General features: G+C 40.4%; 1 protein-coding gene across 1 annotated transcript; it reads left to right on the forward strand.

Annotated features, from left to right (window-relative positions):
* Positions 1-21: 21 nt before the first annotated feature.
* On the forward strand, positions 22-13607 carry ATMIN (ATM interactor). The gene is made up of 4 exons (XM_062007501.1): positions 22-271; positions 4080-4205; positions 5187-5386; positions 6350-13607. The coding sequence occupies exons 1-4, from the start codon at positions 41-43 to the stop codon at positions 8178-8180; spliced, it is 2388 nt and encodes a 795-aa protein (XP_061863485.1). The 5' UTR covers positions 22-40; the 3' UTR covers positions 8181-13607.

Genomic DNA, 13607 nt, shown 5'->3' on the forward strand with positions numbered 1-13607 from the left:
GCCGCCCCCGGAAGCGGGGGGCCCAGCAGCTGACAGCAGTATGGCGGCGGCAGCAGCAGCCGGGCGGCGTGGCGGGGGACTGGGGCGGCCCCCGGCGCCGGCGCCTGTGCCCGTGGGGGACCTGCCGCCCGTCGGCGAGCTGGTGCGGCCCTCGGTGACAGAGCTGTCCCAAGTGAGGACCAACATCCTGTGCACGGTGCCCGGCTGCGGCAAGGTCCTGCCCAACAGCCCGGCCCTCAACATGCACCTCAGCAAGGCCCACCCGCTCCAGGTACCGACTCGGGCCCCGCCGGGCGCCTCCCTCCTGCTCATCCCCGCAAGGGCTTCGGCGGGGGCGGCCCCGCCCCTCACCTTAGGTCTGTGGGGCTCTGTAATGGCGCAGCTCCTTCCGCTCCGGGCCGTAACGCCCGGGGCCACGGCGGGGGCCTCCCAGTGGTCCGGCCTCGCCCCGCCAGGCCCTGGCGCCTGGGCCTCCCCTCCGACCCTGCCCCGCTGCGAGGAGTCGCCGCAGGCTGCCGGTTGCCGCGGGTGAGGGGATCCGCTCCTGCTCGGCGGGAAAGCGAGGCTCCGCGGGGACCTGCGGCCGCGTACAGGCCCGAGGGGCGGCTGCCGCGTTTGGCTTTGGTGGGGTTTTCTCAGTGGAGCGTGTAGTAAGGCAGGGGGCGGGGGGTGTCCAAAACGGGAGTAATGTTGCGTTTGTCCTTGTCTCGTGTCTAACTCTCCCCCGGGTGAATAGTGTGTGCAGGTATGCCTATAAACACACAAGTGTGTGTGTGCACTGTCTGGCCTCTCATGTGGAGAATTCCACTAAGACTTCGTGTATAAAATAACAAATTTTATACAACCTTTAAACGTGACTACTTAAAAGTTGTTTAGCACTCGGTTTCTTGTATTTCCTTTGCTTATCACTTGTCTTTCTGCAGTAAGACATTCTAGCCCCACTTGTGAGGTGCTATACAAACATACTGCATTTCCTACCCTGAGCAGTTGGCAAGCCATCATAACTGAAATGCTGAGTGCTTTCATGCTGGGCTTTTTGTGTGTTTTTTTAAATGTCTGTGAGCCAAAAAAGCCCTAGATGGATGCCATTTTGGAAACAAGCCCTCATTGCCATAGTACTCTTGAGAAAACATGTACAGGGGTGGGGAAGAGAGTCACAGTTCAGGAAGTGTGTATCTGAATATGAGCCTTTCAGAAAGATATTGTTATTTTTCTCAAAATGGTAATGCCAAGTGTATGAAGACAAATCCTATTCCTGGAAAACTTCAAATGCAGCATTCATAGCTGTATGCTGAAAATGCAGCTCCAGTGGGCAAACAATAAACATAAAACATACTTGTTTTATGAAATGGCTAATTACAGAATCAAGTGTGTGTTAGATGATCTTTTGCAATGAACAAAAGGGAGTAGTCTCAAGCATACTTGCAGTCTCTTATCTGTTTTACGTTTACACTTGCCAGAGCTATTTGGTTGTACACACATGGGCATTCAGGGCAACGCTGCTGTGAGAAGGGCAGGCCTAAAATGTCAGAAGGATATTCTATCACTGCTGTAGGTTAGGAATCTGATTCGAACAAGCTAAGATGACCTCTGAAGAGGTGTAGAAAGGGCTACTCAGGATGATAAATAACAACTGTGTCTGACAAAGTGAAATTAGAAGATTTTGTCTTGTTTGCCCTAACAAAAGAAGACATTACAAAGTGTTGATATGTGTTTGTTTTGCATCTCTCCTTAACTAAGAGAATAAAACATGAGAACAGTGGGTATAAACTGGCACTGAATTAAGGCCTGAAATTAAAAAAAAAAAAAAGAAAACTCTTTGACCTTTTGTCTGTGATATTTTATAGAGAGAAGGGGAAGACTTCTGTCTAGTTTAAAAATGAAGCTAGAGGAGTTCAGATAAAGGAGAGGATTCTGGGGACTCCTATGATAGGAGGAAGGCTGTAGCCAGTAGTGAACTGGAAAGGGTAGCTTACACTTAAAAAGTGTCATGGGGGTGACCAGGGGGCTGGACCAACTAGATTTCTTTGAGTGATGTTCCTGTTTTGGACAGTGGCTCTAGGAAGTGCAAAAATAATCACAGGAATCATTCAGCAGAGCTAAAACAGGGCTGTTCATGAATGGTTTGTCCATGGGGAAAACTACTGTACATAAAGACACTCAGAAGGTTAAAATTATACATGAAAACTCCCTTTTTAGAGAATTATTCCAGGTTTTCTTGATAAAATGGCAGCTGAACATTTTGGTGAAGAGGCTTTAAACTTTGCCTGAGTATGGTATGTCATTTAATAAAAATAAACTTGAGGCAGTGTTAGCCAGTAGCAGTGTTGAGTGTGTGGAAATAAAACTGAAGTACTGCTTGAAGGGATTACATTTCACATGTAGTATCTCAGTTTAAGAAATGATTTGAGGAAAAACAAAATCATTGAAGTGTCCCACTCAGCTGCTTCATAGTTTTCCTGATGTGTAAATGAAATGAATACTTGAAAAGCAGGTTAGGAATAGCTCAGCACACAGAGCTGTTGGGTTATGAGTGACTGTAGCTAGGTAAGCAGTGGGGGCATGAGCAGTGAACCCCTTTACATTCTGGCAGCTGCAGGATATACTTTTTGTTTGCTTCACATGGGAGGACTATTGAGAGTTGTGGATTCGTTATGTTTGGACTAACCTGTGTAAACACAAAGCAGCTCGAAATCTGCTCAAGGAGGGTAGTTAGGGAGCAACTGGTGTAAAATCAACTTTCTGTCACGAACTGTGCTTACTGTCACTGTGGTCAGGCTAAGGCAAATTAGGTGTAGAGCTCAAACATGGCATGCTCCAGTAATTCTTCCCTGAATAATCATCTTGGGGATGCCACCATGGGCCGCTGTCACTGGTTCTGGTGACTTGATTGGCCTCTTCCTCTGTCTCAGCATGTAAGGAGACTCATAGCTACTCTGAGCATCAGATTTATAATTTTTTCCTTGGACATAGATACTTGATACTTCCACTGAGACTTTTGCAGATAGATGTGTCTAGAAGAATACATCTTGTCTGGTTTCCATAACTGTGTTCTCAATAGCAGTAGATTCTATGTGGTTGGACAATCATGGCTATTCCACTAGTATTCCACTATGTATTTTTGAGGTCCTCTTTGAACAAGTTCTGTTGCTTGCTTCTATTGTGCACGTGTGATGGTCAGCAAGGCAGATCACATGAGAAGCACAGGTGTACCAGTCAATGTTTGAAGCTTCAGAATTAGCATCCCAGTTGCTAACTTCATAGGCTTAAATGAGATTGGCTTTATGATCCGAATTAAGTGGCAGAGTATACTTGGCATTTTTCACTTTATTACAAGTAAACTCTAAATAATGCCAACAGAGTTCCAACGTCAGGGAAGTGTCGTGTTACACAGCGGGTGTCTAATTTCAAAGGAGCTTCAAGTAGACTGTGCTACTAACAAATAAAAGCACAATGAATTGGCAGTACACTGTAGAATCATAGAATCATAGGATTGTTTCAGCTGGAAGAGACCTTTAAGATTATCTAGTCCAGCCTTTGTCCCAGCCCTATCAACCACTAGACCATTTCCCTGAGTGCAACGTCCACCCAGCTCTGAAACTCCTCCAGGGATGGTGACTCCAGCACCTCCCTGTGCAGCCCATTCCAATGACTGACAACCCTTTCAGGAAAGAAATTCCTCCTCATACCCAGCCTGAACCTCCCCTGGTGTAACTTGAGGCCATTTCATCTTGTTCTATTGCTTGTTACTAGTATCCGTAGGGAAAGCTTTTTGTCTCAACTCAAAAGGTGGTTATGATTGTCTTGGGGCAGCGAGTATCTTGATAAAGGTAAGTAGTATAGTACAACTGCATTGTACAGCTTGTCATTTCACTTGGTAATTTTGATGATATTTTTTGCACGATAGTGTACACATAGGTCTGAAAAACTCCATTTAAACTTTCAAATCACTTGGGAAAGTGCCTTGAATTCACTGAGGTGTGTAAACTCAGTGAGCCAAAGTTGATGTGTAATCTTGAATGTCTACAATTCTACAGGTTTGCATATTAAAAACAACTTGTCAATTGGTTCTTTTTCAGGGTGGAAAGCATAATGCACCAATAAGAAAGGGTTTGAAAACTTCACAGAAATTCTACTGCTGTCCTATTGAAGGCTGCCCTAGAGGACCAAACAGACCATTTTCCCAATTTTCTCTTGTAAAACAGGTATTCCTATTTCCTAAAATATTATTTTCATATTGATATAGTCATGACTGTCTGCACTCCAAAGAGCATACACATTTGCATTCAGATCTGAGCAAAGCCTCTCAGTGTTTATACAGAAGTTGGAAAATTTATGCAGAAACTCTACATGGGCATATGGTGAATGAATTTGCATGTTTGCATGTTGATATTGGAGGACTTAAACCTTTTGATCAGGCAAATGCCAGTACATTTTGCTAAACTAGAAGACAGCCCCTCTCCACAAATTAAAAAGATGGAAAAAGATCAGAAGTGATTGGGGAAGAAATCACAATAGCAGCCAATAAAGGTTTTAAAATGTGGTTGATGCTTTTAAACTGCTTTTTCAGGTAGTCAAGAATTGAGACTTTTTCTCTCCTTCAGTATCAAAACACATTTCTTTACTAATTACCTGTTTAAGAATGTAAGACTTGTTTCTGCATGAGTGAATTACAAAAGCTCTCTTCTGCTGTTAATTACCTGTGATAAGATGGGGAGGCTATAAGAGATGTGTGACTAGCATTGGGTGCTGTCAATGAAAAGGAAAAATTCTGATATTTGCTGTGAAGTTGACCTGTTTGACTTGAGACTGTCTGCTGAGTTGTAGATCTTCAGGAGTGTGCACATGTTGCAACATTATGTTTACTGTGCTTTTTGGCAATATTCATCTATGGCGTCATTAATATCCATAGGAAAACTCCAATAGCATTAGGACATGTAAACATTTATCTGTGTTTTAAGATGCATGTAGCACAAGCAGATTTGCAAACTGTAAATTCTTTCTGTTTGTTTCTTTAAGCTTTTCATTCATTCCTAGTGACACTTCAAAAAAAAATTAATTCTACTCTCAGTGCTATTTAATGACTGAAAAAATGCAAATATTAATGTCTCCTCTAAACATGATATTCTTTCCTTTTTTGTTATCTTGGCTGAAGGCTAATGTTTACTTTTCATTGTGTATTCTAGCACTTTATGAAAATGCACGCTGAAAAGAAGCACAAATGTGATAAATGTAGTAACTCCTATGGTACAGAATGGTATTTGAAACGGCATATAGAGGTCTGTGGCAAGACTTTCCAGTGTACTTGTGGGTGCCCTTATGCCAGCAGAACAGCATTACTGTCTCATATTTACAGAACTGGCCATGAAATTCCTGCAGAACACAGGTAAAAATAAAAGCAGTTAAAGTAATGATGTTTATATTCATCACCAAGTCCTCTGTCTGCCATGCACTGGCTTTTTGTCTCCTTTCTATGGATTAAATTAGAAATAGGCTCACATTGGTTTAGCTGTAAAGCAGTTTGCAGTTTCTTTGTTCTGTTGCTTTTGCTAGTTTCTGTATTGTTGTAGGCAATGATGATTATCTAATGAGTAAGATCAGGTTTCCACTCATAGAAAAAGTACTGATGACATTGCAGTGCACTGCATAAATGCTAGTGGCTCTTGTTGCATCTCCCTTCACAACTGTATGAGAGTAGAGATGATTTGGAAATGTTTACAGCTCATAACTGTGGTATGAATGCAGTTTATTTTCTTTTATAGTCTAGTCATCTTTGTAGGTATTAGTGGATTATTTTTTTATGCCTATATAGGCATGTTTAGTTCTACGGTTGTCTTAATGTGTCCATATACATCATAAAGGATAAGCTGTTTCCTGAGGCCTAGCCTGTTTGTCTTGGAGATTCAACTGCTACGAAATAAAGTTTTCTGTGAAGGAGTGCTAACTGTATCTTCAGTTCCCACGAGAGACTTTTACCTGTACACTCATTTTAAAAGTGCTGTCCCTTCAATGCTCAGACTTTGATCCTAACTCAGAAATAAATTAAACGTGTCTTCAAACTCTGATTAGAAATGTGGGGAAACCACCTAAACTTCCACCTCCATTTAGAAATAGGCCTCCATGAAAGAGGTAACCTTTTTATTCCTTCTTAAATGGGAGAGGGAGTAATGAAATTTTACAGAAGTGAAGTTCATAAAGTCTTGTGATGTTTTAATGAGGATTAGTTGTCATCTCGTATCCAACCTCATCTGTGACTTCATTTTATATTTTCAATGCAATGACTCAAAAGAATGGAAGGAGGATGTTTTGTGCTTGAAAGGAGTATAAATTATTGATCTCATGTTCACAGGGATCCTCCTAGTAAGAAAAGGAAAATGGAAACCTCTGTACATAATCAGCAGTTGGCAGAGAAAGCAAATGAAGCATTCATCAACAAAGACAATAATAATCCTGGCTCTCAGGAACTGGAGTCTTCTGAAGTGAAACTAGTGGCCTCCCTTGAAGGCTCCTGCAGCTCTAACTTCACAAACCAAATGCAGCCAAAATGTACACCGAAGATGCTTTTACCAAAGCCCAAGGTGGCTTTGGTTAAACTTCCAGTGATGCAGCTTGCTCACTTCCCTGTATATGTACCTGCAACAGACTCCTCTGTTAAACCTGCTGTAGTGGCCGTTGATAATCAAGGTTCAGTAGTAAGTGCTGTTCATTTATTGCCTCAATCTATAGGAATTCTGATTCCAGCACTGGAGGCAGAAACACTTGTATTTAAAGACAGTATGCCTGTTTCAAAAGTGACTAATTCTGGTGACCATGAACCAGTAAGTACTGGTGTACAGGTTGAGTTGGATAAGGTTGCATCGAATAACACTGGGCAAGAGCTGGGGACTGTTTGTCACAAGGCTAAAGTTTCTTCAGTAAACATACAGACTGACTTATCTTGTATTTCACAAAACTTTGTACCAGCTCCAGCCTGGACTCCCAGTTCTTCTGTATCCTCTTGGTCTCAGACAGATCTGTCATTCAGTTCACAGGTTTCATTACCCATCAATGTACAAACACAGACACTACTGCCTGCTTCCAAACTGACTTCATCCATAGCTGCTCAGACAGATGCTTTTAGTCAGGTTTGTTTTCCATCGTGTGGCATTTCTAGAGAGACTCAAACCAGTAGGATGCAGGACTCTGTTGATGGAAGAGTGCAGATGGACCAGGCTGTAATGTGCAGTGACATCTTTGACAATGTTCATTCATCATATGATGTTTCTACTCACATTGAACTTCCGGAAAACAACTTAATGACTACAAACATAGATCAAACCTTGCTGCAAAGGAGTAATTGCAAGAGCCTAAGTCAAGATACGGAAAAGTCTGAATCCCTTATCAGCTTCAATACACAGACTAATTTACTTCCACCTCAAAATACAATGGATAATCAAACCCAGACAATGGACCTACTAAGTGATCTGGAAAACATCTTTTCAGGAAACATGTCTGGCCAGACACTGGATAATCGTGGCCTTTTGTCCGAGACGAGTTCTAATGCTGACACACATCTGCCCTCTGGTCCCTCACAGAGCACGGGAATAGACTTTGACATTGAAGAGTTCTTTTCAGCATCCAATATCCAAACTCAGACTGAAGAGAGTGAGCTTGGTACCCTAAACTCTGAGCCAGTTTTGGAATCACTAGACATTGAAACTCAGACTGATTTCTTATTTTCAGATAGTGCCACTCAATCATATAGCTGCCGAGGAAATTCTAACTTCTTAGGTTTGGAGATGTTTGATACGCAAACACAGACAGACTTGAATTTCTTTTTGGACAGTAATACCCATCTGCCTTTAGGAAGTATTCTGAAGCAGTCTAGTTTCTCCATGAGTACTGACTCATCTGATACAGAAACCCAGACAGAAGTATATCCAGCCACTAAAAATGTACCTACTCAGAATATTGAAAGCAAAGTCCAGCTCAGTAGCACTGAAACACAGACCATGGATAGCTGCTTTGAGAATCTGGGGAGTTTATTCCTTACCAGCAATGAGACACAGACAGCAATGGATGACTTTCTTCTGGCTGACTTAGCCTGGAATACAATGGAGTCCCAGTTCAGTTCAGTAGAAACACAGACCTGTGAAGAGCTGTGCTCCTTGTTTCAGAGCTCTGACAAGCCCAGCCATTGAGTGCTACATAATATAACTGTTTCCTGTGGTTTAAAATTAAGTTATTGGGGTAGGAGAGATAGCTTGACCAAGTTATCCACTTTGCATTATTGAATGTAGTTATCGTAAGCAGTTGGCCTAAAAGACTTTTCATGGAGAAGGTACTCTTTTGAATATGTGACTTCACTTAAGTTAGGTGTGTGTACAAGGGGGGAAGGGGAGGCTGTAACACGTTAATGTACATTTGAACCTTAACAAAAAATGTGGTGCCTAGTTTTTCCTCCAACTTTTTTACAAAGCTGATAGTGCTTTCAGTTAAACAGAACTTTTAAAGTTGTTCTATATATATCTATATCTATCTATTCCAGCTTACATATAGGGTTCCAATGTGCTGGACCAAAACCTTGACCTGTCCAAGTCAGCTGCTTCCCTGAACTTACGGGGGAGGATTCTATTAGTGTAAGCTACTTCTGTTTACTTTTTTTAGTAGCTTGTATTTTAAATCCGGCATGAACATTATAAGCCGTATTGTCTTCTTTTCTTTATGCCTTCAGAGCTCTTTCTCCTGCATAAGTTGCTATTTTCCAAATAGCTGTCCAACACACTAGACACATAGAGACTCTTGAATTGTTATTTATTAAAAGTATGTAGAAAGCAATGTTTTTTGGTTTTTTTTTCCCCTTAGCAGCACTGATGCCCTTGGAAGGGTTGCAAAATACTTTGAAATACATAATTATAGGGAAAATGAGTATGTTGTCCTTTTAGCTAGTGTAATAAAGGGGACTAACATTTTTAGGGTCTTCAGAAGGGATTTGCTTAACTTATTCTGTCTGTAAGAAATGTGTGTGCCTCAAAGACTGGAATAACCTGTTTTCACTGAAATTCTCCTAGCTTTATTACGCTACAAGTTGAAAAATGTTACAGTGGTTTATACCTCTGTTACCTTAACAGAAATCTTAAGAAATGGGGAAATTAAATTCTCTAAAATATTCACTCTCCTAGACTTGTTTTCGGACTTCCTCCTCCCAATACCAATTGGGTTCTTTACAACAGAGCTGGGAGCTCAGCTCACAGAAGCCCTTTCAGAATGGCTGTTACCTTGCTTTTGCACATTGATCTGCAGCCCTCAGTTGCTGCAGCTTTTGGGGAGTTTTTCTGAGTATAATCCAATTCAAGCAAACTCTTCAGAGGAGAAATGTGTGACCTCATGGGATTTTTTTTTAATGTTCATCTTGCCTCTTAAACCATTGTTTGCAGTATTTTTTATTTGCATGAAAAAAAAATAGGCCAGTTGTGAATGTACGTTGGAATTGGGCCTTAACTAATTTTTATCTCTTGCTATAATACCTACAAAATATCATCCTCTGGTTTTTGTCTCAGACAAGTTTTGGTTTCTGTTACCTTAAATGAAAAGAGAAACCTTCTGGTGTCAGGTTCCTGGGCCTGTGCCAGACTTTACTCTTCCACTGTGAGAGAAGGTGGTGTTGGCTGCCTATTTACTAGGCAGCCCATCAGTACATATGTATGTCCAAGCCTTAGTTTTTGATGACTCGCTATGCTTTCTGCTTCCTATCCTCAGCTCAAGGGCGTGGGAGTTAAGTTACTCATCCATTGCAGCTAGCTTGTTTTGTTGAAAATGAGCAATACCTTTTTTTGTCTCTTCCTACCACTCTCTTAAATTGCCATAGGTAACAGGCCAATATGGTGTCTCTACTTTTACTGGAATTTAACTCTTTAGATTAACCCTGAAACTCGTCTTTTCCTCCTGAAAAAATTCCTGAAACTGCAGCTGTGTTATCTGGTTTAATTTGTCAACATTTTTGTGTAAGTTCAGACACTTCCAGTCTTTGGCTGAAGAAACTGCAGACAGGGATCTTACTGTTACCCTCAGAAACACAGTAATTCTGTGTTAGGGAAAGTCCTCCCGGGTTTCATAATGCCTAGAGCTCTGATCTTAGAGGTGGGATATATTACAAAAGGGAGGCATTGCTTGTAATTCTGTTTCTTCTAAAGATATGACTGTTTCATAAGTACCTACTTACTTTGAAACTGGGAGATAAGATAAATGACAAAATTAGGGGGTTTTTTTTAGTGCAGTTTTTTTTTCTTTTGTAATGTTGCATCTCCAGGTTTTAAAGTGTTTTTTCTTCTCGTTTCTTACCCCTGTCTGGAGTAGCAGAGAACAGTTCATACGTAGGCTTCTGTGTTTCCCATGTGCAAGTTGTCTGTACTGACACATGAAAGAGAGCACTTACTATACTCATTGAGGAAAGCTGCATTTTCCACAGCTGCAGAAGGCAAAAGTGGGAAACTGGTTTATTACCTCTGGATTACCTCTGCAAGAGCAGGAAGGTGATGAGGAGCAGAGTTACAGGAGGCTTTGAATTATAGCCATCTGAGAGGTGATGCAATCTTACAATGTAATTGTTACTTATTTAGTGTGCTTTGTAATTAAAAGTATTTGAGCTTTGTGTGTTTTATTAGGACATGCAAATACCATTCCCTTCCCTCATCTTGTGGACTTAAAATAGTTTGAACTTTAATTAGGTGAACACAGTTCTGCAACGTGAAATCATTTACTGAAATTGCAGTAGTAAGAAATTATTAACCATGTCTGCAATGTCTCGGTGAAGTGGCTCATTCTCATCAAAATTAACTTCTTTCTCTACTAATCTGCTTCTCCATAAATTATTCATAAAAGTCAGAGATGGGTTTGAATCTGATGTTGCTGGCAACATGATATCTCTCGGTTTGGATGTCCTAAGTACCTTTGTGAAAACGTGAAGACCGCAACCAGACTTCGGTTTCCTGAATCCACAGTAAACCTAATGAAACTTGATCTGAAATACTGAGTATTTGAACAAGTTATTTAAAATGGCTAAGTTTCTGTTTGGGTCATTGTTTCAAAACTAAACGTCCGTCAGAACTATTTATTGGTAGCACTAAAATAATAATTATCTCCCTTTTTCTGCAGTTTTGTCTCTGATTTGATTTTCAAGGCACTGTCTCTATTGTAAGTATTGGTCAGCAGAGACTTCCTACTTTGCTTATTCTCTTTTGTATTGCTATTTTAACTTCTGTTTGAAAAGTAACATCAGATTCTCTATAGCCTCTTAGCACAAACGTTATTCACAAGTGAGACTAATATTGCTCGTACTTAGTCTTTGCATTTCCTGCTTAGTTCTGTTACACTGTGATTGCTGGATCTTGAGTTGGATACCTGTGTAAATGCTACTCTAAAATTGAATTAGTTTTGTAGTTTCACTTGAGCTTTTCTTTAGTATATTAAAAAAATCAAACGATAGAGCGGAGTTGGGACATGAGAACATAAGCACAAAACAGCTGAAAGATGAGAGGTCTGTCCTGTTGCCTTCCATGTTTGTTTGTCACAGTGCTAAAAATTCCTGTGATGGTAGATGTTTTTTCTACTTTTGGCTTTGTTTGCATCTATTTCCACTAATATGCTTGTAAATACTTCTTTCCGTGTTCAGTGGGGAGAGAATCCTCCCTCAAGTCTTCTTGTCAGCATAGAGAAATTGGTAGTTTGAAGTCAGAGTTTTCTAACAGTATGTATCCTTAGCTATGCAAAGCTGCTTGTGTCTAGAAAATTTTGACTTCCAAAGGATCTGAAATCTTAAAATACTCGCAGCTGTAAATTGAACATCTGTAAAACAAGCCTTGTGAGATTTTGTCTGGTTTTGAACAATTAGTGTCTGTAACATACTGTATGTAACTAACACTCCTTACAAATTTTTATTCCGAGGCATGCACAGTTATTTTTCCTGTTGAAAGCAAAGGCTGCGTTTCCTTGTTAGTCATATGTACCTTGCCTGGGTAGAGCAACAGAACAAAGAAGGATGACCTCCTTCCAGTGTTTTAAATCTTGATCCTGCTACCACATGCTCACGTACTCAGTCAGATCTGAATTGATAGTTTTGTGAGCATTGGCAGGATTGTGGTCTTAGGGTGTTAGGGGTTTTTTTTAATAGCCTTCCAAATATGGGGTAAGTCAGTAGGACTAATACATACTGAATCAACGTTGGGTGCTCAGCTTACAAAAGAATATGTTACTGAAATGACAGCTTAGCAGTGAACCAAATGTACTTGCCTTTATCAGTAAGGTTGTACAGTTTCCTTTGCTTTAATGTATTTCTGACGTGTTGGTTTTTTTTTAAAACGTGATCTTCATGTACAATTTACTGTTCCAAATACATTCACACCAAAATGGTTTTGACATTCTGGGCCTTGCAAGCTTTTTCATTCGTGTTTGGTTTAAGGTGCTGCTACGCTTGTGTTCCCAGTAGAAACGGCCTCCTGCAAACAGCCTTCTGTGAATAACTTTATATGAACAGTATGAGGATAGGGTTGTTCAACAGTGGCAATCTTCAATGCATGGTGCAAACATGCATCTACTCTTTCTTTTGTTGTTTTTATAACAGTTGATGTGAAGTGTGTGCTAGAAGGATTTGCTGCTTAGAGCATGACTGAATTTTCTTGTTTAAATGCCATTGCTATGCAATGAACAGAGTCAAGGAACTACATTGTTCAACTCTGCATTGCCTTGCCGTCAGGGCAAGGGGATGTTTGTGTTTGTGCGCGTGACTCTTCCACTTCACCGAAAATGTAACCAGACAGCCTGAAACAGTGTGAACTCTTGAAGGAACTGCTCAGTTAAGTAACAGAAGGCCTTTACTTCTGATTCTTTTTTGTATACTGGCTTTACAGCAGTACCTTCAGTGGAATACAATAGATGACTTGCGATGATGTAAACTGTACATTTCACAACAACTAATGCTTTACATGCATGCTTCAAGCACTTGCATGCAGAGCTGGAATGACAGTACTGCTATCTACAGATATTTGCAAGGGCATCTATGATACAAGTAGATATGAGAGACAGCCATATTTTTTCAGCTTACAGAATTCAACAACTGACTGTGATCTAATTTAAACTTGTAATTATTTGGAATGAATGAGTAATAAATCTCGTGGGTCTTTCCCAAAGCATGTGTGAGTTAGTCTCAGTAAGGCTGAGAAATGTCCTTAAATTTTTTTTTGTTTGTTTGTTTTTCTTCTCATCACTGGTGGGACTTTGGTCTAGTAGACAAATGTAGTTTTCAAAGGATGGCCATGTTTAACTTTTGCTATTTAAGCCAGTAAACTTGCAATGAACAAACAAAAGCAAGCATTAATTTCTTAGACCTGTTTTACAAGAGACAATCCCAAAGAAGGAATGTTGTCCTAGTAATTGTGAAACTTTTCTGTATATTAATGCATGCAGAGAAAACCTTGTGCCAAAATACTGTTTCATCTTTCCTTCTGTTGAAAACTGAAGTGTACACAAAGCTACTAGTAAGTTATTCACAAGTATTGAAATGTTTTGTTCTCAAATGAAGCACTTAGTCCTGTAAATTATACATATTTTGGAATAAAGTTAACTTCAATCAA

This window comes from Colius striatus, chromosome 14, assembly GCF_028858725.1.
Source record: "Colius striatus isolate bColStr4 chromosome 14, bColStr4.1.hap1, whole genome shotgun sequence".
NCBI classification, from domain to species: Eukaryota; Metazoa; Chordata; class Aves; order Coliiformes; family Coliidae; genus Colius; species Colius striatus.

Coding starts and splice junctions, on each gene's coding strand:
- ATMIN (XM_062007501.1), top strand. CDS start 41: ATGGCGGCGGCAGCAGCAGCCGGGCGGCGTGGCGGGGGACTGGGGCGG. Junction 4,206..5,186: donor AATTTTCTCTTGTAAAACAG/GTATTCCTATTT, acceptor TGTGTATTCTAG/CACTTTATGAAAATGCACGC. Junction 5,387..6,349: donor GAAATTCCTGCAGAACACAG/GTAAAAATAAAA, acceptor TCATGTTCACAG/GGATCCTCCTAGTAAGAAAA.